At 45.1% G+C, this 27,159-nt stretch overlaps 1 protein-coding gene across 1 annotated transcript; it reads right to left on the reverse strand.

Annotated features, from left to right (window-relative positions):
• Positions 1-715: 715 nt before the first annotated feature.
• Positions 716-26,705, reverse strand: FUNDC1 (FUN14 domain containing 1). The gene is made up of 5 exons (XM_033947549.1): positions 26,475-26,705; positions 23,878-24,034; positions 22,773-22,848; positions 9,759-9,887; positions 716-2,163 (listed from the first exon to the last, which is right to left on the reverse strand). Exons 1-5 carry the CDS (start codon positions 26,497-26,499, stop codon positions 2,086-2,088), a joined length of 465 nt encoding a protein of 154 aa, XP_033803440.1. The 5' UTR covers positions 26,500-26,705; the 3' UTR covers positions 716-2,085.
• Positions 26,706-27,159: the final 454 nt, after the last annotated feature.

The raw sequence follows: 27,159 nt of genomic DNA on the forward strand, positions 1-27,159 counted from the left end.
CGGGAGCAGCTAGCGCGGCCGGCAGCTTAGCACACGTTAAACTGCTACCGCGGCTTCGTAAAAGGAGCCCTTAATATAATAAAGACAAGACTTATTTTCCCCCACCCACTTTCCAATTAACCAACACCTCATAAAAATGCCTGTAAACAACCTCTCAACCAATGCCAAAACATACCCCCTTCCCCCCTCCCCGGATGCATATGTTTTCCTCATTTATATAAATAATTCAATCCTTACAATATTTAGTTAATGGTTCCCAAACTTCCATAAGTTTTTCATAATATCCCTTCTGAATGGCCATAAACTTTTCAATTTTAAAGACATAACATTGGGAATCCCACCAGAATGAATAATTTAATCTATCCCAATTTTTCCAATTCTTTAAAATAAGCTGCCTGGCAACCCCCGTCATTATAAACAAAAGTTTGTTATTTTTTGCCCAAATTTGACTTTTTGCCCTCACAGATGTTCCAAATAAAATGGTATCATATGATAGTGCCACTGGATTTTCTAATAAATTGTTAACTTGATCCCAAATAGATCTCCAGAATTTTAGTATGAATCACTCAACCATGGTTGCCGGTGGGACCATCATCACAGAATATCTGCAATTATTTCCCTAGTAGTTGAGGGACTGTAAAGGCGATGATGGTCCCACCAGTTGGTTGTAGGGTCTAGGACAGGGGTGTCAAAGTCCCTCCTCGAGGGCCGTAATCCAGTCGGGTTTTCAGGATTTCCCCAATGAATATGCACATAGATCTCATGCATATTCATTGCGGAAATCCTGAAAACCCGAATGGATTCCGGCCCTCGAGGACCGACTTTGACACCTGTGGTCTAGGAAGTGGAAGACGGTGTTCTTGAATGTCTGGGAGCCATATCTCCAGTCTTTACATCCAAAGGGACGAAGTGAGATTTTACGATGGGTGTCCTGATCTGGGCACGCAGCTTGCTGGGGTGAGAGAGCAATGGTGAGCTATGGTGAGCTGGGGCGGAGAGTACCAATGGGGGGGGGCGGAGGTTCGTATGGTTCTAGCACTTAATCACAGGTTTATGTATTGGGGATGAGTTGGGGGAGGGAGATGGAGTGGCTTCTTCGGGGCTCATCAGAGTCCAGGGCCTCGGAGGGCCATTCTGCTGACTCTGGCCTTGCTTGCCATGAGTCGATTTGAGGGGGGGAGGGGCGGTTTATTGCTGTTAACTGTCTCCTGTACCTACTTGATATGTGTTGAATATGATGCATCAATGTTTGTACTATGAATCTTTTGTGTTCAGTTGTTTTGCTTGCACTATTGTTTTCATCAATAAAAATTGTTTGAACCTAAATAATTTAATGTATTTAGAGCTGTGATATCCGATTGCGATTATTTACATTATTACAGAATATTTGTAATTATTTCCCTAGTAGTCGAGTACACAATTTTATGTCTACAATGACATTTATTATGATTGTTGATTTGTAGTTCGCTTTGTATAAGGCGAATAATAAATAAGCACACAATACAATACTTTTGATATTCAGATTTCTAGTTAGCACATAATTAGAAATGTTGATGCGGATGAAGTCCTTTTAAGCTGTCAGGCCCGGGACAGCAGTTTTTGGCACTAATCACAGCATGAGGGATAATGCCTTAACAGAGCAGGGAACACAATTTGCTCTCCTTACGAGACAATTATCACATAACTTGGAGAACCTAAAGAAAAAAAACTAAAACCTAAGTTCCACATTAATAAGACTAAGGGCTCCTTTTACTAAGGCACGATCAACATTATAGTCTGTGGTTGCGTTAGCATTTAGCACGCTTTAGTAAAAAGACCCCTAAATATACAGATAAGTGGAAGCCAGAGATCTCCTCCAAAATGCATCTTTCCTTTCGTTTCCAGCTCGTTTCCTGCCCAGCGTTTGGAGGAATATGGCTACGTGAAGGTGTCTGAATTGTCCAAAGAGTCATTCTTCTGGCCCCGCATTTTTACTGGCCTACAAGCCTTCCTTTCCTTTCGTACCTCACCCCTACTGCAGATTTTCTTTTCGCTCGTTTGTTGTGAGGTTTCGGTTCCACTGGGCAGACGTTCACGCGCAGGTCTTTAAGAGGCAAGGCCCAGCAAAAAGCCTCCCACAAACCCACTGGACACCACAATGTTCTGTTTGATGAATTCTGTTGACTGAAAGAAAAGGAAAAATGTTAGCAAGAGCTACACAGACAGCACATGTTAGAATTGAACTGAAGGTGTTTTACAGATTTTTTTTTTTAATTCTTTATTCATTTTAAAACTTTCGTCAAGTGTACAAAAATTTATAATAAACACAATTAGCATGAGCACTTGAACATCTTATCATTATAATCTATAAGTATAAATGTAACCCCCTTCCCATCCTCCCTCTATTCCCTTTATTTATTATAAGATCATATACTTAAAACCCTCCCCCCACCCAATACCAAATGATGTATAAATAATAGAAAAATGGCATTTAATCATGACAAAAGGACATTAATGGCTCCCAAATTTTAATAAAATTTTTATAATTTCCATTCTGTACCGCTATTGATCTTTCCATTCTGTATATGTCACATACTGAATTCCACCAAAAATTAAAATTAAGCCTACTATGATCTTTCCAGTTATTAGTAATATGTTGAATGGCAACTCCAGTCAGAATCAATAAAAGTTTGTTATTACACGATGATATCTGACTCTTTTTCCTCATAGACATTCCAAATATCATAAGATAACGCTACACGGTTTTCCAATAAACAATTTATTTGATCCCAGATTGAGTTCCAAAAGGCTAAGATATGGGGACAGTAAAACAAAAGATGATCCAACGTCCCCACTTCCAGATTACAATGCCAGCATCTATTGGACAAAGTACTATTTAACATTTGTAATCTAACTGGGGTCCAAAAAGCTCTATGTAACAAAAAAAAAACAAGTTTGTCTCATAGACGCCGACATTGTACATCTCATTCTCCAAAACCAAATTTGTGGCCATTGAGATGCTGAAATCTGATGCTTAATCTCAATGCTCCAAATATCTCTAAGACCATTTTTAGGTTTTTTTTTTTAACCAAATCACTAATAGATTTATACCACTGTGCGGCCTGGTGACACAGAAAGTCCGCCTGAAAACATAAAAATTTTACAGATTTTGATAAATTAAAACAGCAGCCCAGACGTAGAAACACTGAAAATATGTAAAAAAAAATCCCAAAAAATAAATAAAATGTTTTTTGTTCACCTCAAGTTAAATCGCCATGAACCTGTTTAGGCATAGTGCGACTCCGAAATACCAGATTAGATTGCTACTACTATGAATTATTTCTATAGCGCTGCCAGAGGTAGGCAGCGCTGTAGAGAGTCACAAAGAAGACAGTCCCTGCTCCAAAGAGCTTACAATCTAATTCTAAAGAGGATGTCATGGATACAGTTAAGGGGAAGGGTTAATCTCCTGGCAGGGTTGGTGGGCAGAGGGGAGTACAGGACAATCAAGCCATTGTGACATCACTGATGAGGTTGACTCTTATTGGTGGAATGAGGGATTATGACATCACAATCTCAGCTCTGTTTCCCAAAGACTGAAACCCTTCACACTACTACTATGAATTATTTCTATAGCGCTGCCAGAGGTACGCAGCGCTGTAGAGAGTCACAAAGAAGGCAGTCCCTGCTCCAAAGAGCTTACAATCTAATTCTAAAGAGGATGTCCTGGATACAGTTAAGGGGAACGGTTAATCTCCTGGCTGGATTGGTGGGCAGAGGAGTAGGGTTATGGAGATTGGATTAGATTTTTCTATGCCTTGCTTCTGAAATGATTTTATCTTGGAGTGGGGTGGATGGTAGGTCACTTCTGCTTCTCTCCCTTGTGACCCTATTGCATCACACTCTTTTCTGTTTAGTAAATGAAAAAACTCCCATGCTGCGGCTTACAAGGAGAATAAGGCTGCAGACTGGAAGAAATACTCAACCGTAATAAGCAAGAACATGGCACTGCTGATTAAGTCAAACCCTAAGGATGCTCGGCTTACAACAAAGAGATATAAGGGATAAATCAGAGTATTGAAGGGGCAGCGACATGGCAAATGAGGTTCAACATGGATAAGTGTAAAGTGATGCATGTCGGTAACAAAAATCTCATGCACGAATATAGGATGTCCGGGGCGGTACTTGGAGAGACCTCCCAGGAAAGGGACTTGGGAGTTCTGATCGACAAGTCGATGAAGCCATCCATGCAATGTGTGGCAGCGGCGAAAAGTGTGAACAGAATGCTAGGAATGATAAAGAAGGGGATCATGAACAGATCGGAGAAGGTTATCATGCTACTGTACCGGGCCATGGTGCGTCCTCACCTGGAGTACTGCGTCCAGCACTGGTCGCCATACATGAAGAAGGACATGGTACTACTTGAAAGGGTCCAGAGAAGAGCGACTAAAATGGTTAAGGGGCTGGAGGAGTTGCCGTACAGTGAGAGATTGGAGAAACTGGGCCTCTTCTTCCTTGAAAAGAGGAGACTGAGAGGGGATATGATTGAAACATTCAAAATACTGAAGGAATAGACTTGCAGACAGGTTGTTCACCCTCTCCAAGGTAGGGAGAACGAGAGGGCACTCTCTAAAATTGAAAGGGGATAGATTCTGTACGAACGTAAGGAAGTTCTTCTTCACCCAGAGTGGTAGAAAACTGGAACGCTCTTCCGGAGTCTTTTATAGGGGGGAAACACCCTCCAAGGATTCAAGACAAAGTTGGACAAGTTCCTGCTAAACTGGAATGTACGCAGGTGAGGCTGGACTCATTTAGAGCACTGGTCTTTGACCTAAGACCCAGCAGTGGCAATTCTTATGTTCTTAATTTAGGGAAGCTCTGGCAGCAACACTCTCTGACCTTTTCAAATCTTCTTTAGAGTTGGGAGTGGTTTCAGAGGTCGGAAGGGCAGATGTGGTCCCTCTCCACAAAAATGAAGTAATGAAGAGGTTGGTTCATCTGACCGCTGCGGTGAGTAAATTAATGAAAACACTACTAAAACAGAAGACAGTGCAGTTTCTGGAATCCGGATTACAGGATCCGGGCAACATAATTTTACTAGGAGGTAGGTCTATGTCAAGACAAATCTGATTCATTTTTTGACTGGGTAGCCAAGAGAGTTAGATCTAGAGAGAGCACTGGATGAGGTATAATTAAGATTTCAGCAAAACCTTCAATATGGTTCCCTTTAGTGACTTATAAACCGAGCATGGGCCCTAAGTTCACTGACTATAGAGTAAAAACCGGTTTAAGAGGGAAGAACAAATGGTAGAAGATAAAGGTGTCACCAGTAGTGCAGGAATTGGTCCTTGGACTACTGTAATTCTATTTATTTGGGTATTAAACAGGGTAGTTTAGATGGTCTCCAGTTAATACATCCAAGAAGATATGAAAGCTGCCAATCAGGTGGAGAAAGCTTCAGCAAAGGCTAGACAAATGCTGGGTTGCATCAGAAGGAGCTTTATCAGCTGAAAGCCTGAAAGTCATACCGCCGTTATACAGATCCATGGTGACACCTCACCTGGAGTACTGTGTCCAGTTTTGGAGGCCACATTATCAAAAAGATGTGAAGAGAATGGAGTCGATCCAGAGAATGGCCACTAGGATGATCTCAGGACTTAAAGACATCACATATGAAGAACGTCTGACCAGACTGCGCCTATATTCTCTCGAGGAGCGCAGAGAAAGAGGGGACATGATAGAAACATTCAAATACATCACGGGTCGCATTGAAGTGGAGGAAGAATTATTTTTTCTTACGGGTCCCACAGCAACAAGAGGGCATCCGCTAAAACTTAAGGGGGGAAGATTTCATGGTGACACCAGGAAATACTTCTTCACCGAACGGGTGATTGGTCGATAGAATAAACTTCCACGCCAGGTGATCGAGGCTAGTAGCGTGCTCGACTTCAAAAGTCGATGGGACAAACAGGTGGGGGGGTGCTACAGAGTTATTCATAAAGGATGGGTACACCAGGGAGGGAGGGTTCTCGAGTGGGCAGACTTGTTGGGCCACCGGACCTCTTCTGCCGTCTTATTCTATGTTTCTATGTTTACAGCAGCCAAACTTATTTTTGGAAAGAGAAAGTACAACCATGTTTCCCCATTGCTGAGAAAAACTCCACTGGCTTCCGCTCCATCACAGGATCCAGTTCAAGTGGGCATGTGTGATTTTCAAACTCCTTTGTGGAATATTTGACTCTGTGATTCCCCTTAGTGGGAATTCCTTTAGATCCTGTTATTCAAGAATTACAACAATACACAAATTAGCATTTCCTTCTCTGAAAAGTGTTAAAAGCACTGGGAAGCTTAGTAAATCTTTAGAATTTGGACTGGACTTCCAGATTCTCTAAGCCTGGTAGATCAATTATTTCAATTTTGAAAAGGTTTAAAATCCTGGTTGTTTTCACAACAGTTAATTTGATTCTAGCTGTCGTATAGTAATTTTAAACAATTCAAAATACTTTTTTCTAACTTTTTCCATCCATCTAATCTAACCAATTTCTGTTTTTATCCCACAGTTTTTACTTTATGTTTCATTTCTTAACGAACTGTAAACCGAGTCGAGCTCCTTAGGCAGTAGATTCAGTATATAAAATGAAGATTAGATTAGATTTCAATGTTTGTGTGTGTGGAAGTCTTGTCGGTTTGGGTTTACTTTGCTGATGATAGCACAATCTGCAATAAGACAGACACCCCTGATGATGTGCCTAACATGAGATGAGATCTATTGAAGCTTGAAGAATAGTCTAGAACAGGGGTCCCCAAAGTCCCTCCTTGAGGGCCGAATCCAGTCAGGTTTTCAGGATTTCCCCAATGAACATGCATTGAAAGCAGTGCATGCACATAGATCTCATGCATATTCATTGGGGAAATCCTGAAAACCCGACTGGACCTGGCAGCTAAGATTCAATGCTAAAAAAATGCAGTATCATGCATTTGGGCTGCAGAAACCCAAGGGAACAGTAAAGTTAGGGGATAAAGAACTTTTGAGCACTTAAAGAGTAGCAGGACTTGGGTATGATCGTATGTGATGATCTTAAGGTGTTCAAACAGATAAAAGTTGACTGTGAAAGTTAGGATTTTGGATTCATAGGGAGAGGAATGACCAGTAGGAAAAAAAGAGATGATGATACCTCTGTATAAGATGTTGGTGAGACCTCATTTACCCCCCTAACCCCCTTTATACAAAACTGCGCAAGAGGTTTTTAGCGCCAGCCGATGCGTTGAATGCTCTGCACTACTCCAACGGTCATAGAGTTCCTATGAGCGTCGGAACAGCGCAAAGCTGGCCAGCGCTAAAAACCTCCTGCACGATTTTGTAAAAGGGGGAGTTAGGATACTGTATCCAATTCTAGAGGCAGCACCTTCAAAAAGATAAACAGGATGCAACCAGTCCAGAGGGCAACTACTCAAATGATCAGTGGTCTTCATCGTGAGTGGATGGGGCAGACTTAAAAAAATCTCAATGTATATTTTGTAAGAAGAGTGGGAGAGGGAAAGACATGATAGAGATCTTTAAATAATTTAAATAATTCACGACAAATGCACAGGTGGCAAATCTCTTTCAATTGAAAGGAAGCTCTGGAATAAGGGGGTAGAGGATGAATGCAAAAGGGTCACTCAGGAATAACATGAGGAAATATTTCTTCATGGAAAGGGTGGTGGATATGTGAAACAGCGGGTGAAGGCCAGGACTGTATCTGAATTCAAGAAACTTGTTACAAGCACAAAGGATCTCCAATTTATTTTTGGTTTGGATGGCCAGATTGGTAGGCTGTATGGTCTTTATTTGCTGTTTCTATGAAGGACTCCAAAATGTGCTCTCCAAAAGAGAAGAGGATATAAAAATATCTAACGATTTCCATATGGTAGAAATTCCTAGCATTTTCAATAAGGCAAAAAATCGAAATAGAGAGCCCACAATCATTATTTACTTTCAATCTAGAGGGAGAAATAGCTAGAGATTAAGGATTCCTTCCTTAATTCCTCTTGTAGGGGTAGATTTGAAGACGTGAAATCACTTGTTTACTCTTTCCAAAACTGCTAGGACTAGGGGATAGACAATGAAGCCACTAAGTGGTAGATTAAAAAAAAAAAAAAATACGGAGAACATATTTCTAACGTGCAATTAAACTCTGGCCATTGCCAGAGAATGTAGTAAAAGCAGTTAGCTTAGCAGAGTTTAAAAAAAGGTTTGGTTAACTTCCTAAACTTCCATAAGCCTTTATTAGAATGGACTTTGTGGAAATTCACTACTTATTCCTAAGATAAGCAACATAAAATTTGTTTTACTCTTTTGGGATCTTGCCAGGTACCTGTGACCTGGGTTGGCCACTTTTGGAAACGGGATATTGGGCTTGATGGACCTTCAGTTTGCCTCAGTATGGCAACTCTTATGTTCTTATATAGAGAGATGGCTGAGACGAACACTTTTAAAAAGCTGTATTTGCCAGGGAAGAGCAGTAAATCCCACATGGAAATCTTAGGACCTACAGGTGCATTCTCTTTATGAAATGAGGAAAACATTGTAGATCTTTGGGCAGCCCAGGCCATGCTCAATCCCCACCCCTTATACACATCCTTGTAATTTCTGTGTATCATGGACATCCACATGTAAACTGGGCTCTTTCTAAAATCTCCATTTACATATGGATGTTGCTTCCAAATGCTTCTAAAATAACCTCCCGAGTGTCTTCCAGGACAAAGATAAAAGCGTGGACATTTAGTAATCCATTTGGGTGGCTCCTCTTTTTTGTTTTGTTTAACAGACATTAATTTGTATTGTTAAGTTTATTTTATAAGAAACTTCATTGGCTGCATATAGAGAAATGTATAGAGTTGGAGGCCACACCTTCAAAAAGATATAAAAAGGATGGAGTCGGTCCAGAGGAAGGCTACTAAAATGGTGTGTGGTCTTCATGATAAGGCATATGGGGACAGACTTAAAGATCTCAATCTGTATACTTTGGAAGAAAGGCGGGAGAGGGGAGATATGATAGAGATGTTTAAATACCTACGTAATATAAATGTGCACAAGTCGAGTCTCTTTCATTTGAAAGGAAACTCTGCAATGAGAGGGCAGAGGATGAACTTAAGAGATGATAGGCTCCGGAGTAATCTGAAGAAATACTTTTTACGGAAAGGGTGGTAGATGCGTGGAACAGTCTCCTGGTAGAAGTGGTGGAGACAGAGACTGTGTCTGAATTCAAAAGGGCCTGGGATAGGCACTTGTGATCTCTCGGAGAGAGAAAAAGAGATAATGGTTACTGTGGATGGGCAAACTGGATGGGCCATTTGGCCTTTATCTGCTGTCATGTTTGTATGTTTCTTCGTAAAACTGTTTGTCTGTTCTTTTCACGTTTGCATAATTCATCTAATAGATTAATACATTTTTATTGCAGTTTCCCCCTTTTAAGAGATATACATTTTAAATGTCAATTTAATTCTTTTTTTACATATGCTGCTTTTGTTATTTGGAATGATTTACCTATAGAAATAAGGACAGAAATTAGTTATTGGAAGTTTCGTAGAATAATGAAAACATTTTTGTATGATAATATTGTAAAGTTTGTACTTTTAAAGAATTGCAAGGACATCTTTTTATCCAAGGAACTGTATTTTCCCCACAGAATTATTAGGGCTTCTGTTTGATGTAAATCGCATTGAACTAAATAGTAAGCACGGCTGGCAAAGCTTCTGTGCCCCTTTACCAGGATACATTCCACATCAGGTCCTACCTCTTCAATCAGGTTGTTGATTTCAGGGGCTGCCTTGTTTGCTTGCTTTTTGATTTTTCTCTTTGCTTTATTGACGTCTTTCTCAACTCTCTTCCAGTCGACCTGTACATATCCGCTGTGACTAGCAATCTGTAAAAGGGCATGCAGAACTGTTGTGAAAAGACCAAAATCAGGGCAGAAACAAACCTGGTAAAAACTTTGATATTATTTATTTATTCATTTCTATAGCCCAGTGTATCACAAACTGTGTGCCTCCTGAGATTTCTGGTGTGCCGCGACACACTGGCGAGGAGGAGAGTCATCTGCGCCGGCTGACTTCATTGTGGCGAGAGGCCCATCCTGTAGGAAGTCAGCCGGCGCAGATGACTTTCCCCCTGGTCGGCGTCTCTTCTCCTCTCCCCCGCTCACTTCCGGTTGCCTTCCGGCCGGGGCACTGGATTTAGTGTGCCGCTGGCCTGAAAGATTGCGAGACACTGCTTTAGCCTGTCTTCCCAAAGGAGCCTAGAACACGTTACAGGAGTTAATACACAGTATAGGTCAAAGACATGAGATATTCTAACAACGGGTAATACAACACCTTAGTTATAGTAGGTGGAATCATCCATGTACAGCATTTGAGTTCCAACTTCTGAGTCCCCAAACAAAAACGGGAAAATAAAAACGCTTCTAGGAAGCGATACCCCATTTTTTCTTCTTGTTTTATCCTCCCCCCTCCCCTCATTTTATTTTTATTTATACAATGTAATTTAAAAACTTTACCCTCCCTTTTCTTCACTTTTGTCTCATACCCTTCGTAATCAAGTCTTTGTTTTGACCTCATCCCCCCTATTTTCATTTAGATTTTTTTTTATTTTCTCCCTTTTCTAGATATAACTTTTTAATAATTTTTTATTTTTATCTTTTTATTACTGTAAACCGACCAGATACTTGCGATGTTCGGTATATCAGTCTATTCCCTTTGACAGTTGGCTCAGTCAGATGATCGAGCTGGCGCGTTTTGAACTCTGTTATTATAAACGCTCCACTAACCCTGAGGCGTTGGCCTATTTGGCCCTTTGGAGGGTGTTTCTGCGGTCACCCCTGGTCTTCCGGCTTGAGGGAGGTAGAGAGGGGGGCCTGACTGACTGGGGAGTGTGAGTGGAGTGTGTGTCTGTTTGCTTGAATGTTGTGTGTTGACTGGTATGTGTGTTTGTTTTGGCCCTTTGGAGGGTGTTTCTGCGGTCACCCCTGGTCTTCCGGCTTGGGGGGGGTAGAAAGGGGGGGCCTGACTGACTGGGGAGTGTGAGTGGAGTGTGTGTCTGTTTGCTTGAATGTTGTGTGTTGACTGGTATGTGTGTTGTTCCATGAGTAGGGAAGTCTTGGGGAGGGATGACATATATTAAAAACTTTCTGAGGCCACATAGAGAGGCGGGCTGTTTTGCTCTTGGACAGTCCAAAGTTTTCTTGTGTATTTTGCATTTTTGTTGCTGACTACTGTGCCCTTGTACTGGTTGCTACTGTTTGCATTTTCCTATTTTATTATGGAACCATGCCTGTTCTCTCTAATAAAAAATGATGTTCAAAAAAAAAAATATATATATTAATAAACTTGAAACTTGTAAATGGAGGCAGCAAGAGCATGACTGGCGCTGGACAATGTGGTGTATTCAGTTGTCAGCTTTGAAATTTATTTATTTAGGTTTCTATCCCGTCCTCCGAACAGCTCAAACGGGTTACAAAAGGACATTCACAGTGTAGCAAGAGGACATGAAGCTAAAGACAGGGACTACAGAGGACAAAAGAACTGAAAAAGGAAGAGAGGATACTGAAGAAGCATACAAGGAGATGGATTACTAACTATATAGGGACGAGAGGATACAGAAGTGGCTTTCGAAGGGGTCAGTTTACAAGGAGTCGGTTCATTCAGTACCTTTGGCAAAAAGGAAGGCCTTTGTTGCTCTCCAAAAGGCCATTAGCGAGTCCAGTGACCTGATCTGAGTAGGTAGTTGGTTCCACAGGCAAGGAATAAAGTGGCTGTTTTACGTCCGATCTAAGTGGGGGGAGCCTGTGAGTTCCTTGAGGTGAGGGTCTTATGGTGCTGGGTTTGTGAAGAGGAAGGTTTTCACGGCCCTCCTGAAGGTCTACAGACCATCCTGCGCTCTGATGGATGGGGGAGGATATATGGTTCCATAGTCTAGGTATGAAGTGCGAGTAGACGCGGCTGCGGCCTCTTTCGGTATCTACTGCTGCCAAGTATATGTAAAATAAGATCTAAGGATTCTAGCAAGCAGGAGAGGTGGTGAGATACTATTTTTAAAGCAACGTTTTGTTTCTAAAAACACAGGGCTTCAAAATATTTTTGTGTTATTAGAAAATATAACCAAATATCTCCAACAGCTGTGGAAACAGGTCCAAACACAGCTGGCTTGTTCTTCATCCTCGACGTTATCATGCAGTGTTGATCCAGATGTTGCTTAGGTTAACAACAGCTGCTGGGTTTGTCCATCCTTGCCTTAAAACTGCACGGTGGCTTCCTCGTCTGATGAGGGGCCCAGTACAAAGACAAACAAAAACAGGATGTTCTGTGCGGCAACCTGAGCCCTCTGTCACAGAGCAAACTCCAGGCAAACTTCACATGTTACACAATAAACATGAATACAACATAGGCCACCGAAGGACGGATGTTCCTTAGAACCTCTTGGAGGGATCGCACTGAAGCTGACAAGATGACACAGGAAGATGGGTTTAAAAAAAAAAAAAAGATTGAAAGTACAAAAACAAAGTAACAGTATTATGAGAAAAAGAAAGGAGTCTGGGAACACAACCAAGACATAATGAGGCAACTTGATAGTTTTTGAAGAATGTAGCTAGTGCTGCTGTTCAAACATGCAGAGAGTAGAGAGCTGCACGGGAACGGGGTTAATGGGAATTCCGGGGGGTTCCTCCCATGGGTCGCGGGGATCCCATGGGGATGAAGGGACATCAGAGGCTCCAATACCTGTGTGCCTCCTTTTCCTGCCCTCCAGCTGCTTTCGTCCTTCCACCAAGCAGCGTGCAGTGCTCCAAGCACGCCATCAGTAATTGACCCGGAAGCCTTCCTTCCGATGTCAGAGCTAGCATCAGAGAAAAGGCTTCCAGGTCAGCCACGTACAGTGTGCAAGGCCTGTGGCCCTGCGAAGAAGTGCAGCTGAAGGCAGAAAAGAGGCACACAGAGGACCAAGGAAGGGAGAGAAAGGGGGCACGGACTTGGGATAGAGGGCGTGCGTTGGGACATGGGAGGGACACAAACTTGGGACAAGGTTCAAATTGGGATATAGAAGGAAGAGAGGGAGCATGAACTTCGGATAGAAATGGGAAAGAGAAAGGGGGCATGAACTTGGGACATAGGATGGAGGGGGGAAAAATGCTGAGGTGGAGGTGGAAATAGAAAGGGAGAATTATTGCGAATGAGTATGTGAGAGAGATGGTGCACACAGGGAATAGAAGAGGAGAATTTTGGAGAATAGGGAGGAAGAGGAGAGGTACAGATGCATGGGGAAATGTTGGATATTGTGCTGGAGAGGGAAGAGTAGGACAGATTGAAAGGGATGTAAGCAAGAGGAATGTTGGACATAGTGGTGGAGGGAATGGAGAGAGAGAGATGTGGCATGCTGTTGGGGAGGGGTGATAGAAGGAGAAATGTTGGATGTGGCAGTAGAGGGGGTGGGAGAGATGCACCCTGGATGCCTCTCTCTCTCTCTCTCTTCCCCACTCCCTTTGCAGCAAGGGAGGGAAAGCAATGTTACTTACCGTAACAGTTGTTATCCAGGGACAGCAGGCAGCTATTCTCACTAGTGGGTGATGTCATCCGACAGAGCCCCGATACGGACGTCTCACAAGCATGTCTTGCTTGAAGAAACTCAGAAGTTTCGAGATGCCCGCACCGCGCATGCACCAGTGCCTTCCCGCCCGATGGTCCGGGCGTGTCTCCTCAGTTCAGGTAGCTAGCAGAGAAGCCAACCCAGGGGAGGTGGGTGGGACGTGAGAATAGCTGCCTGCTGTCCCTGGATAACAACTGTTACGGTAAGTAACATTGCTTTATCCCAGGACAAGCAGGCAGGTATTCTCACTAGTGGGTGACCTCCAAGCTAACCTCAATGGGATGGAGGGAGAGTTGGCAACTTAGGAGAATAAATTTTGTAAAACTATTTGGCCAAACTGTCCATCCCGTCTGGGGAAAGTATCCAGACAATAATGAGAGGTGAACGTATGAACCGAGGACCAAGTGGCAGCCTTACAAATCTCCTCAATCGGTGTCGATCTGAGGAAGGCTACAGAGGCTGCCATTGCTCTGACCTTATGGGCTGTGACCTTACAGGGAAGGGGTAATCCAGCCTGGGCATAGCAGAAAGAGATACAAGCCGCCATCCAGTTGGAGACAGGTCGTCCCAACTTGTTTGGATCAAAGGAGACGAAAAGTTGAGGAACAGTTCTGTGTGGTTTGGTGCGATCCAAGTAGAAAGCCAAAGCACGTTTACAGTCTAGAGTGTGAAGAGCTGATTCTCCAGGATGAGAATGAGGCTTTGGAAAAAAACACTGGAAGTACAATGGATTGGTTGAGATGAAATTCAGAGGCCACTTTAGGCAGGAATTTCGGATGAGTGCGGAAGACCACCTTGTCATGATGGAATACTGTGAAAGGAGGATCCGCCACTAAGGCCTGAAGCTCACTGACCCTGCGAGCAGACGTGAGGGCCACTAGAAAAACCACTTTCCAAGTGAGAAACTTTAGTGGAGCCTGGTTGAGAGGCTCAAAAGGAGGTTTCATAAGCTGAGAAAGGACAACATTGAGATCCCAAACCACTGGAGGAGGTTTTAGTGGAGGATTGACATGGAAAAGTCCTTACATAAATCTGGAAACCACAGGATGAGCAGAGAGAGGTTTCCCTTGTAGAGGCTGATGGAAAGCCGCAATAGCACTCAGGTGGACTTGGATAGATGTAGACTTGAGACCAGACTGAGACAGGTGTAGAAGATAGTCCAAAACAGAGGATAGGGAGGCTCGTTGAGGCTCCTTAGAATTGGAAACACACCATGAAGAAAATCTAGTCCATTTTTTGGAGTAGCATTGTCAAGTAGCAGGCTTCCTGGAAACCTCCAAGACATCCCTCACCGCTTGGGAAAACTGGTGAGGAGTTACGTTGAGAGGAACCAAGCTGTCAGGTGGAGAGACTGCAGGTTGGGATGAAGCAGAGATCCCTGATGCTGAGTAAGCAGTGAAGGAAACACTGGAAGAAGGACCGGCTCCCTGCTGCTGAGTTGAAGTAGAAGGGAGAACCAAGGTTGTCTGGGCCACCGAGGAGCGATCAGAATCATGGTGGCATGGTCGGACTTTAGCTTGACCAGAGTCTTTTGAATGAGAGGAAAGGGAGGAAACGCATACAGAAAGCGATTCCCCCAATCCAGCAGAAAGGCATCTGCCTTGAGATGATGAGGAGTGTAGATCCTGGAGCAGAATTGAGGCAGCTTGAAGTTGTGGGGAGCCGCAAAGAGGTCTATCTGAGGCGTCCCCCACTGTGCAAAAATCTGATGAAGGGGCCTGGAATGGAGTGTCCATTCGTGAGGCTGGAGAAGACGACTCAGGTTGTCGACCAGGACATTGTCCTTCCCCTGAATGTAGACAGCTTTGAGGAAGGCATTGTGGCGAACCGCCCAATCCCAGACTCTGAGAGCCTCCTGGCAGAGGCAGGCCGAGCCCTTGCCCCCCTGCTTGTTGACATAATACATGGCGACCTGATTGTCTGTGCGAATGAGGACCAACATGTCGTGAAGCAGGTGTTGAAAAGCTTGAAGAGCATTGAAGATGGCTCTGAGCTCCAGAAGATTGATTTGATGGAGTCGGGCCGCACTGGTCCAGAATCCCTGAGTGCGAAGACCATCCAGATGAGCTCCCCAGGCATAGGTCGATGAATTGGTCGTGAGAACCTTCTGATGGGGAGGAGTGTGAAACAGCAAACCTCTGGATAGATTCGAAGAGGTCATCCACCAAAGTAGAGACTGCCGAAGAGCAGGAGTGACTATGACGTGCCGAGTCAACGGATCTGACACCTGAGTCCATTGAGAGGCCAGGGTCCACTGAGGAATTCTGAGATGGAGTCTGGCAAAAGGCATCACATGAACTGTAGATGCCACGTGGCCCAGGAGGACCATCATGTGTCTCGCTGAGATGGACTGGCGAGAAGACACAGACTGGCAGAGATGAAGAAGAGCATCCAAGCGTTGAGGAGGAAGGAATGCTCTGAGTCGAATGGTGTCCAGGACTGCCCCAATGAATGGGAGAGACTGGGTAGGCTGTAGATGAGATTTGGGGAAGTTGATCTCGAAGCCCAAACTCTGCAGGAAGTAAATAGTGGCCAGGGTCACCGAGATGGCCTCTGGAGCCGAGGGGGCCTTGATGAGCCAGTCGTCAAGGTAGGGAAATACCTGAAGACCTCTGTTTCGGAGTGCCGCAGCCACCACTACCAGACACTTCGTGAAGACTCTGGGAGACGAGGATAGGCCGAATGGAAGCACTCGATACTGCAGATGTAGATGTCCCACCCGAAATCTGAGGAACCTGCGAGAGGCCGAATGAATGGGAATGTGAGTGTAGGCCTCCTTGAGATCTAGAGAGCATAACCAGTCATTCTGCTCGAGGAGGGGATAGAGAGAAGCTAGGGTTAGCATGCGAAATCTCTCTTTGACCAAGAACTTGTTGAGGACCCTGAGGTCCAGAATGGGTCGCAGGTCGCCCGTCTTCTTCGGGACAAAGAAGTACCGGGAGTAAAACCCCCGGTTGTGCTGGTCCACAGGGACCGGCTCGACGGCACGAAGCCGGAGCAAAGCTTGAGCTTCCTGAAGAAGAAGGGCGGTCTGAGTCAAGTTTGAAGGATACTCTCTTGGAGGGTGGTCCGGGGGGACCCGATGGAATTGCAGAGAGTACCCTTCCTTGATGATGGTAAGGACCCAGAGGTAATGGCCGTCCATCGATGGAAAAAATGATGGAGGCGACCCCCAATGGGGAAAACAGGGGATGGCAGAACGAGGTTGGTTATTCTCCCTAAGAGAGAGTCAAAAAGGCTGAGTGGCCTTAGGGACATTAGACGGTTGAGGCTTCTGTGGAGCCTTTTGCGGAGGCTGCCGTTTTGCAGGCTGCCTGGCAGCTGGAGCTTGCCTCGGAGTGTAACGCCTCTGATAGATCAAGGGCGGCCTGGCAGGTCGAGACTGTTGAGGCTTAGGCCGAAGAATAGACTGAAAAGATTTTTCATGGTCAGAGAGCTTCTTCGTTACAGTCTCGATAGACTCATCAAATAAATCCACTCCCGCACAAGGAACATTGGCCAGCCTGTCCTGGAGGTTCGGGTCCATGTCAATGGTGCGAAGCCAGGCCAGACGACGCATGGCCACGGAGCAGGCAGCAGCTCGAGCCGAGAGCTCGAAGGCGTCATAGGAGGACTGCATCAGTTGAAGGCGCAGCTGGGACAGCGAAGCAACAACTTCTTCAAACTCGAAGCAAGCCTGAGATTCAATGTAAGGAGTGAACTTCTGAAGCACAGGCAGGAAGAACTCCAAATAAGAAGCAAAATGGAATGTATAATTAAGAACTCTGGAAGCCATCATCGAGTTCTGGTATATCCGCCTGCCAAACTTGTCCATGGTCCTGCCCCAGAGGCACCGAGGCGTACACCTGGGACGGATGAGACCGCTTGAGGGACGATTCGACCAGCAGGGATTGGTGGGAAAGTTGAGGGCCCTCGAACCCCTTGTGATGGACCGTGCGGTATCAGGCATCTAATTTGCCGGGGTCCGCAGGAATGGAGTATGGCGTCTCAAAACATCTCATGAAAGTTTGGTCGAGAAGTTTGTGGAGAAGTAGGCGAAGAGACTCCGCAGGAGGATGAGGCAAATGCATGGTGTCGAGGTATTCCTTGGAGTACCGTGACCCGGTGTCCAAAGTAATGTCGAGGTCATCCGCCATCTGCCGGAGGAAGGAAGAAAAAGACAATTGATCCGCCAGCACCGGTCTCCGAGAAGGACTAGACGAAGTCGAGGCCTCGGGGTCCAAAGAGACCTGGGAGCGACAGGGAGAATAAGAGGTGGATGGTTCCTCATACTCCGGCCCCTGCGGAGGGGACATGTCTGAGGAAGAGTACCCCATGTGTGGCTGCTTCTTCTGCGGCAAAACCTCCGAGTGCCTTGAGGAGTGTCGTGAGGAATGCCTGGACCGATGCCCCTCCCGGTGTCTGGAGGGGGATCTAGAATGACGATGCTTAGCATGGTCCCCCGACGCCTCTAGCGAGCAGATGGGACTCGAGACCGTGGATCGAAGAGGCGGGAGATTCGACGCCTCTTGAGCCGCAGCCCAGGCCTGGTATGGAGTGCGGAAGAACTCTTCCTGCGATTTGCGATGCCCAGGACTTCGATTACCCGAAGAGGAATTCCAGGCCTCTTCGAACGGAGGCGTGATGGGCTCTAAAGGAGGCATATCACTGAAGGAGGCCCGCCTCGAGGGACCGGCCGCCAAACGTCGCACCTCCTCGCCAACCAGCGAGGTCGACCAGCGAGGAGGAGGAGGAGGGGGCGGTCCGCCCCTCGGGACCGGAACCGGGAGGTCACCCTGAATGGTGGCAATCAATCTGGGCCCCATGGTTTGCATGAGCTCGACAAATTGAGCTTCCAAAAGGGACCGCAACGAAGCTGATATGGAGGGATCCGCACCGAAAGGGGGTCCTCCAGCACGGTCTTCGCGCTCCTTCGTGGTCAAGTGCTTTTGCTTCGAAGCTTTCGGCACCTTGATAACCACGGGTGGAATTGTGGAAGGCAGTACCTGAACCTGAGAGACGGAAGGCACCGGCGCCGATGATGGGGTCGTAACCAGGACAAACGAAGCCGGTTTCAGGAGACCCGGAGCAGCAGGAGCGGTGGTGGGCTTGAGGGTGAAGCACCAGTCGAAGTGGATGGTTCTTGAGCAGCTACCATCTTGAACATCGACTCCCACAAAAAACAGCGACGCTTAAACGCCCGCGCTGTGAGTGTGGAACAAGGCCGGCACGATTTCGGGAAATGTTGTGGACCAAGACACTGCAGGCAGCGTCGATGCGGGTCCGTCAGCGAAATTGCGCGCTGGCACTTGCTACACTTTTTAAAACCGGTGATTGGCTGGGACATAGGCCAAAAAAGCTCCGACGCGAGATCGAAGGAGCGGGGCCTGCGCCACACAGCCGACCCGGCGAAGTCGGCGGAAGAAATTTTTTTAACCTGCTTCCCAAAGCATACCTTTTATAAATATTCTAAAGAAACAAATTCAGGTGGCAATTGTAGAGCTTAATAGTTGATATGGAAGGGCTGACTAGATAGACTATAAAGTCTTTCCCTGAAAGCGTTGCCTATGTTTTTATGCTCAGTAATTTTTAATTTCATGTCCTTGCGGCATCAGCATTTTCGGGATGCGCAAGACCTTTTGAATTCACGTATTTCTGTAGATCACAATGGATTTCTTTAGTTTTGGGTGGAAATACTTTTAAAAAGTAAGGAATATTGAACCAGTGACAGCGATTTTATAATTCTGACCATCACCAGCTAATGGACCAGATCCATACAGCAGCACCAAGTATCCGGGTCAGCAGTGGTACCTGGAGGTTACGTAGATACAGCCGATAGTCAGTGCCTTACACAACTGAACAAAGCTGGGACGACTATTCGAGTGACTGGACTTGCCCAGTTAGCTATGTGGGCACCAGCCCTGAGGATTGCTACTGCCTGTGTTAAAGCTCTGTCCCGACTCCGACTCCAGTCCACACGACTCTACCCAAATAGTGCTGCGGCAGTCGGAAGGTATATTCAGCAGCACTGGCCTTTTATCTCACATCTTTGTGCAAGCTGTTTTGGTTTTTTTTTTTGGGGGGGGGATATTTGAAGAATTAACTCAGCCAATGATGTATTAACCTTTTCTCTATTCCATCACTGAAGTATATAAATACAATGAGGTCTACTATCTTCTCTGTCACTGCCCCCTCTCTTTGGAATAGTATCCCAAATTACTTATGCGAAGAATCAATTCTTAATCATTTTAAGACGAAGCTAAAGACATTTCTCTTCCTTGATGCCTTCGAGACCTAACTGTCCTTTTAAGGGCAATTGAGTTCAACATTATTGACAGCAGCCTTTCCTATTGTTTTTTCCTTAATCGTTCTCTTTTACTTTGACTATTGTAGTTCTTGCCTTTTTACTACTACAGTAAAACCTTGGATTGCAAGTATCTTGGTTTGCAAATGTTTTGCAAGACAAGCAAAACATTTTATTAAATTTTAACTTGATATACATTCAATGTCTTGCAATACAAGTACATACAGTATACACGCGTCACATCATCACAATTGAGCCGATGGTTCTTCTCTCTCTGACGCTGCGGGAGTGTCGTGACTGTTCTCAACAAGCGAGGTCTTGCAATACAAGTATGTATAGTATTTTGGATTAAAGTTTTTGGATTGTGGAACAAATCGTCTGAGTTTCCATTATTTCCTATGGGGAAGTTTGCTTTGATATACGAGTGCTTAGGATTACAAGCATGCTTCTGGAACGAATTATGCTCGCAAACCAAGGTTTGACTGTACTACTACTAATAATAACAGTTTATATACCGCAAGACCATGAAGTTCTATGTGGTTTACAATGATTAAAAATAGTACAAATTCAGTGGAATTGACAAGTTAATACTAGTGAATGGTGGCTCTAGGGCTCAATTAAGTGGGAAAGATTGTACAAATCAGTTGCCGAAGTGGTTCAGGAACTGATATGTTTTTAGGTGTTTCCTAAATTCCCCGTAAGTATTGAAAAGGATTAGGTCCCAATTACTGCCCCACACTCTTTCTGTCATTAGCAAGACAGATGCATCTGGGGACAGTATCTTAGAGACAAAAAATCTCCAAAACATGTCCAGTTTATTGTCAGCTTTACAACTCTTTTATATCATTTTACATGAGTCAATGTCGTCAGCATGTGACGTAAATACAAACCATATATGGACACAGGTCACATGAAACTTTAAAGAAATACCAAGCATCTTTCTATCTAAAGGCTGAAGTCCAAAGGGTGCTTTGGTCAGCAGAGCCTTAGTCTTATCTAAAGCTGCTTGCAAATACAGCTATGAAAACAATTGAATTCACTTTATAACAAGATAAGGACACATCTTCTCAAACATAAAATGGCCTTGCTGTATTTCAGCAAGAGAAGGCAAACAGTGTCTGGATTTACAGCTTCAAACACAGCCTAAGGAAAACTACACGTGTCCCTTCAAGTATTAGCTAGCATAAGTAATTACCCCATAATGCTGCTTTTACCTTTTGTTCCTGTTTGTCTTTGTTTTTAAAAGTCTTCAAAAGTTATTAAAAGTCACAGTTTGGTGACATAATGTCAGCTTAAACTTGCATTTTAGCTAAAGCTCATTTTATATTTTTATGAATTTGTACAACGCCTAGAAGGCTGATTGGGCGGTATAAGAAATTTTAAATCAACTTGAAACTTGTATGTTATTTTACTGATGATGATGTAATATTTTTCTATTAATGCGTGTGTACTGTTTTGTATCATTATATTACATTAGTGACTTTTATTCCGCCTTAACTTTGCAGTTCGAGGCGGATTACAAAAGAGGTGAGCTGGACATTTTCAGGAGTTACAGGTTCAGGTACTTGTTACACGACCGTGACATTGTCCGAGGTATGAGACACTCGGTTCGGCATTAACTTGTCTTTACAAAGTTCTTGAGCAGCACGGTCTTTATTTCCCTTCAGAGGGTTTTGTATTCGGGCGACATTAACAGTTTGTGGGTGAGATGGTGGTCTAGTTTCACTGCCTGAGATTGGGGGTGGATAAATAGAGTCTGTGTTCTCCTTGGTGTGGTTGAGCTGTTCCGGATAAGACGATCGTTCAGGTAGGTGGGGGCAGTGCCATTCAGGGTTATTTTTTTTGTAAACTGCTTAGTTACCGTATTTTCTCGCATATAACGCGCGCGTTATACGTGGTTTTTACAAACCGCGCATACCCTTGCGCGTTATAAGCGTGAGTGCGTTGTACAAAATTTTTTTTACATAGTTCCCCCCCCCCCGACGCCCGATTCATCACCCGGAAGAAGCGCTCGCACTCCCACCCCGAAGGACCGCTCGCACCCCCACCCGAAGGACCACTCGCACCCCCACAGCCTCCCCCCCTCCCCCATGGAGAAGCTGTCTACCTTGTTTCCGGATGCCAGCCCAGCTGCTTCCTCTGCCGGTGGTCCTGCCCCTTCTCAGAGCCCTGTGCTGCGCTGCTTCCTCTTCAGGCGGTCCCGCCCTTTCTCTGATGTCAGAGAAAGGGTGGGACCGCCGGAAGAAAAAGCAGCACAGCAGGGCTCAGAGAAGGGGCGGGACCGCCGGCAGAGGAAACAGCTGGGCTCGCTGGCATCCGGAAACAAGGTAGACAGCTTCTCCATGGGAGAGGGGGGTGAGGCTGTGGGGGTGCGAGCGGTTCTTCGGGTGGGGGTGCGGGTGCGTGCGAGCGGTCCTTCGGAGTGGGGGTGCGAGCGGTCCTGCGGGGGGGTGAATCGGACGTCGGGGGGGGGACATCAGGCTTTCAGGGTAGGGACAGTACTTCAAGGAGGAAAGGAGAGTCGGGGCGGGCGAAAACAGAGTCGGGGTCTCCAGAGGAGAGTCGGGGCGGGCGAAAGGAGAGTCGGGCAGCATGCGCGGTATACGGGTGTGCGCGGTATATAAAAATTTATGTACATAAATATGTGTTTTTTGCGCGCTATACCCGTGTGCGCGTTTTACACGGGTGCATGTTATCTATGTGAAAATACGGTACAAGCTGGGTATAAATTTGTAAAATAAACTGACTTGCTCAGCACAATTTAACTGAAACCCTCCTATCCGGGTAAATCATTTTGAAAACTGGGCCCTACATTTCTATAAAAGACTGCACAAGCTGTTCACACAATTAACAAGTGCAGACATCACGGCACACAACAGAAATACCACGTACCTGAAGCAGAAGGAAGCCCCCTCCTACTGCAGTTGCCGCAAGTTTGCCAACTTTTTGGAACAAGAACCCTGCACACCTTGAACATAAAAAAAACAGCCCACGATTAACTCGCTGATGCATGAATCCATTGTTCCACCCCCATCCTAGCTGAAAGAGACCCTTATAATAGTGGCCATTTTTGCAGTGCCAGTGTGAACAAGCTGTAACAGTGTAGACACTGAAAAGGTCTCTGCGATGATATGTGTCAACCCTACAACGCTGAGATGTAAAGAAGCCCCCTTGACAGCCTCAAAAGCTTGGGCACTACTGCAGCATCTTTTTTTACTGGTCCAATAAACAATGACAAACTGTAATGACTCCCAAGTTACCTAGATCTAACCAACAGAACCAGTAATATCCTGCAATAACTCAGTGGAGCTCCACTTTCAATCTGTACCAGTACTATGCTCCGGACTTAGCCTTATCCTTCCATATACCAGGAAAGGATCCGATTGTGCTGGAATTTGTATTTCACCAATTCAAGGCAATATTTGGTGGGGGGATAGATGCTCCCCAAGCATGCAATCCCCTCACTGCTTCTGAAGACAAACTGTAAATGTTACATGTAGTCTTATTTCCCGTGAGAGTTGAGATCAGAAATGCCTGCCATGAGTTAGTGCTGCAGTCTCACTCTCACAGGAAGATCGCTCCTGCCTCACTTCACCATGAGCCCATCAGGGCTTTAAAGTTAATGTCTGCAGGGGTAAGGGAGGAGGGAGGCAGGCAGGGTGGTTTAGAGTTAGCCGGGACAGGACATGGGAAGGTTCCCTCCTGTCCCAGCTCACCACTAGATCACCAGGGCTTCAGGCAGGCCCACAGAAAAATCAGCCACTTTACTGTTACGGAAAACATGGCCTTAGCATTTGGGAAAACCCCACAGAAGGGCAAACTAAGGCCACTTTATACCGCAGCTTCATAAAAGAACGCCATAATTCACTATCAGTATCTGCAAATTCAAAAAAGGGAACAAAACAATGTAATGACCATTACTTTCTGTTTTGAGACCTATAATTAAATGGCTCCTCACATATACGAGGTACAAGATTTAAAGCATACAATTTCTTACCAGCCACTTACTCCACCCATTGCTAACTGTGTAGCCACAGAGTATTTTTCAGCAACAGGACCAGAATTTCGACCAAACATGCGATTCCACCAGTGATGACGCCTTGCGTACTCTGTTAAATCTAATACTTCATAAGCTTCATCATCGCTGTCGTGCTCTTTAAATGGAAAAAAGACAGCTAAATGTAACTTGTTTTTGTCTCCTAATATAAAAGAGATACTTTTCAACAATTAATGAAGCTATAGCATGTAGGGGTGTAACTCTCATGTTTTTGCAACACATGTATACTTCTTGTGTATAGGGGCATAATCCTCATGCTTTCAAAAAACGTTTCTTGTACATACAGGACAGGTGTAATTCCCATGTTTTTGTGAATGTAAGCGTGTAATTCTCACATTAATCTGATTAAGCTTTTCTATGTAAGTGTGTAATTCTTGTGTTGCTTTGAAACACTTCTTGCACATAGGTGTACAATTCTCGTGTTACTGTGATACGCTTCTTGCACGTAGGCATATAATTCTTGTGTTGCTGTGATGATACGCATCTTGCAAGTAGGTGTGTAATTCTCATGTTGATATGATACCCTTCCAGCACGTGGGTGTGTAATTCTCATGTTGAGATACACTTCTTGCATGTAAGCTTGCAACTCTTGTACTGCTGTGAAACACTTGTATGTGGGCATGCAATTCTCAAGTAGCTGTGATACGCAGGCATGTAATTTTTTGTTGCTGTGATACGCTTCTTGCACAAAGGCGTGCAATTCTCTTGTTGCTGTGATGTGCTTCTTGCATGCAGGTGTGTAATTTTTTATTGTTGCGATGTGCTTCTTGCACATAGGCGTGTAATTTTTGTTGCTGCAATACACTTCTCGCATGCAGGCATGTAATTCTCACGTTGCTGTAATACGCTTCTTACACGCAGGCGTGTAATTTTTTGTTGCTGTGATGTGCTTCTTGCATGCAGGTGTGTAATTTTTTATTGTTGCAATGTGCTTCTTGCACATAGGCGTGTAATTTTTTGTTGCTGCAATACACTTCTCGCATGCAGGCATGTAATTCTCACGTTGCTGTAATACGCTTCTTACACGCAGGCGTGTAATTTTTTGTTGCTGTGATGTGCTTCTTGCAAATAGGCATGCAATTCTCTTGTTACTGTGATGTGTTTTCTGTATGCAGCCGTGTAATTTTTTGTTGCTGTGATACGCTTCTTGCACATAGGCATGTAATTGTCATGTTATTGTGATGTACTTCTTGCAAAATCTTATGTTACTGTGATATGCTTCTTGCACGTAGGCGTGCAATTCTCTTGTTGCTGTGATGTGCTTCTTGCACCCAAGCGTGTAATTTTTTGTTGCTGCGATACACTTCTTGCATGCAGGCGTGTAATTTTTTTGTTGCTGTGATACGCTTCTTGCAAGTAGGTGTGTAATTCTCAAGTTGGTGTGATACCCTTCCTGCACGTGGGTGTGTAATTCTCATGTTGATATGATACCCTTCCTGCACGTGGGTGTGTAATTCTCATGTTGAGATACACTTCTTGCATGTAAGCATGCAACTCTTGTATTGCTGTGAAACACTTGTATGTGGGCATGCAATTCTCATGTAGCTGTGATACGCAGGCATGTAATTTTTTGTTGCTGTGATACGCTTCTTGCACAAAGGCGTGCAATTCTCTTGTTGCTGTGATGTGCTTCTTGCATGCAGGTGTGTAATTTTTTGTTGTTGTTGCGATGTGCTTCTTGCACATAGGCGTGTAATTTTTTGTTGCTGCAATACACTTCTTGCATGCAGGCATGTAATTCTCACGTTGCTGTAATACGCTTCTTGCATGCAGGCGTGTAATTTTTTTGTTGCTGTGATACGCTTCTTGCAAGTAGGTGTGTAATTCTCAAGTTGGTGTGATACCCTTCCTGCACGTGGGTGTGTAATTCTCATGTAATTCTTGCATGTAAGCATGCAACTCTTGTATTGCTGTGAAACACTTGTATGTGGGCATGCAATTCTCATATAGCTGTGATATGCAGGCATGTAATTTTTTGTTGCTGCAATACACTTCTTGCATGCAGGCATGTAATTCTCACGTTGCTGTAATACGCTTCTTGCACGCAGGCGTGTAATTTTTTGTTGCTGTGATGTGCTTCTTGCAAATAGGCGTGCAATTCTCTTGTTACTGTGATGTGTTTTCTGTATGCAGCCGTGTAATTTTTTGTTGCTGTGATACGCTTCTTGCACATAGGCATGTAATTTTCTTGTTGCACGTAGGCATGTAATTGTCATGTTATTGTGATGTACTTCTTGCAAAATCTCATGTTACTGTGATATGCTTCTTGCACGTAGGCGTGCAATTCTCTTGTTGCTGCGATGTGCTTCTTGCACATAGACGTGTAATTGTCGTGTTATTGTGATGCACTTCTTGCACCTACCAAATCTCCTGTTGTTGTGATACCCTTCTAGCACCTCGGTGTGCAATTCTTGTGCTGTGATACTTTTTGAAGCTCTTCTATGTTGTGCGTCTAACTCTCGTGTTATTGCTTCCTGATGAGCTTAACCTGAAAAGGGGGGGGTCCATGCCCCCCCCCCAGGCCGTGACCCTCATACCTCTCTTCCCGAGGCGCCGCTCCATACTGCTCCGAGCCCCTGGGCCCGAAGCCCCTCTCACGCGGCGGGAAACGGCTTCTCGCCCGCTCCAGCACCTGCAGCTACGTCGGCGTCTTCCCTTGCGCTGCTCCGTCACGACGCTAACACGTGATGACGCAGAAACGCCGTTTGCTTCGGCTGAGCCCACGGTTCGGGAAGAGGTGGGACTTTGCGGACGCGCTTGCGCACTGGCTGAGTTTCGGGGTGGAAGGAGGCGGTTTGGGGGCATGGTCTTTTGCCGATGCACTTCCGCGCTGAGTTGCTAGGGGGTGGGAGTGAGGTGGGCCTGGTCTTTTGTCAAGTCCTTTGACGTGCTTGGTTGTTAGGGAAGGGGAGCAGGAGTGGAACGGGCGTGGTCTTTGTTGAGGCGCTTGCGCATTGGTGGAGAACATGAGATGAGCGAGATGGGCGTGGTTTTTAAAGGCGCTTGCTGGGATGGGCGTGGTTTTTGTTGAGGCGCTTGCGTATTGGTCTGAGTTGCTGAAGAAAGTGGGCGGGATGGGCGTGGTCTTTATTGACACGAGTTGCTGCGGCTCTGTCTGCTGTTGCTGCGCTGGTTCCAGGTATAGGTTACGTTCTTGGCGTAACAGACGGAAATGCTTTACAAAAGCCAATGCGCAGAGCAGCGGAGATGCCAAGTGCCGCC

The sequence above is a fragment of the Geotrypetes seraphini genome, chromosome 6 (genome assembly GCF_902459505.1).
Source record: "Geotrypetes seraphini chromosome 6, aGeoSer1.1, whole genome shotgun sequence".
Lineage (NCBI taxonomy): Eukaryota > Metazoa > Chordata > Amphibia > Gymnophiona > Dermophiidae > Geotrypetes > Geotrypetes seraphini.

Excerpts from the sequence above, each read along its gene's own strand:
- FUNDC1 (XM_033947549.1), bottom strand. The coding sequence starts at position 26,499 with ATGGAGCGGCGCCTCGGGAAGAGAG. Across the intron at positions 22,849-23,877 it reads ATGGGTGGAGTAAGTGGCTG|GTGTGCAGGGTTCTTGTTCC; the intron begins GTAAGAAATTGT and ends TTTATGTTCAAG. Across the intron at positions 9,888-22,772 it reads GGGGCTTCCTTCTGCTTCAG|ATTGCTAGTCACAGCGGATA; the intron begins GTACGTGGTATT and ends GCCCTTTTACAG.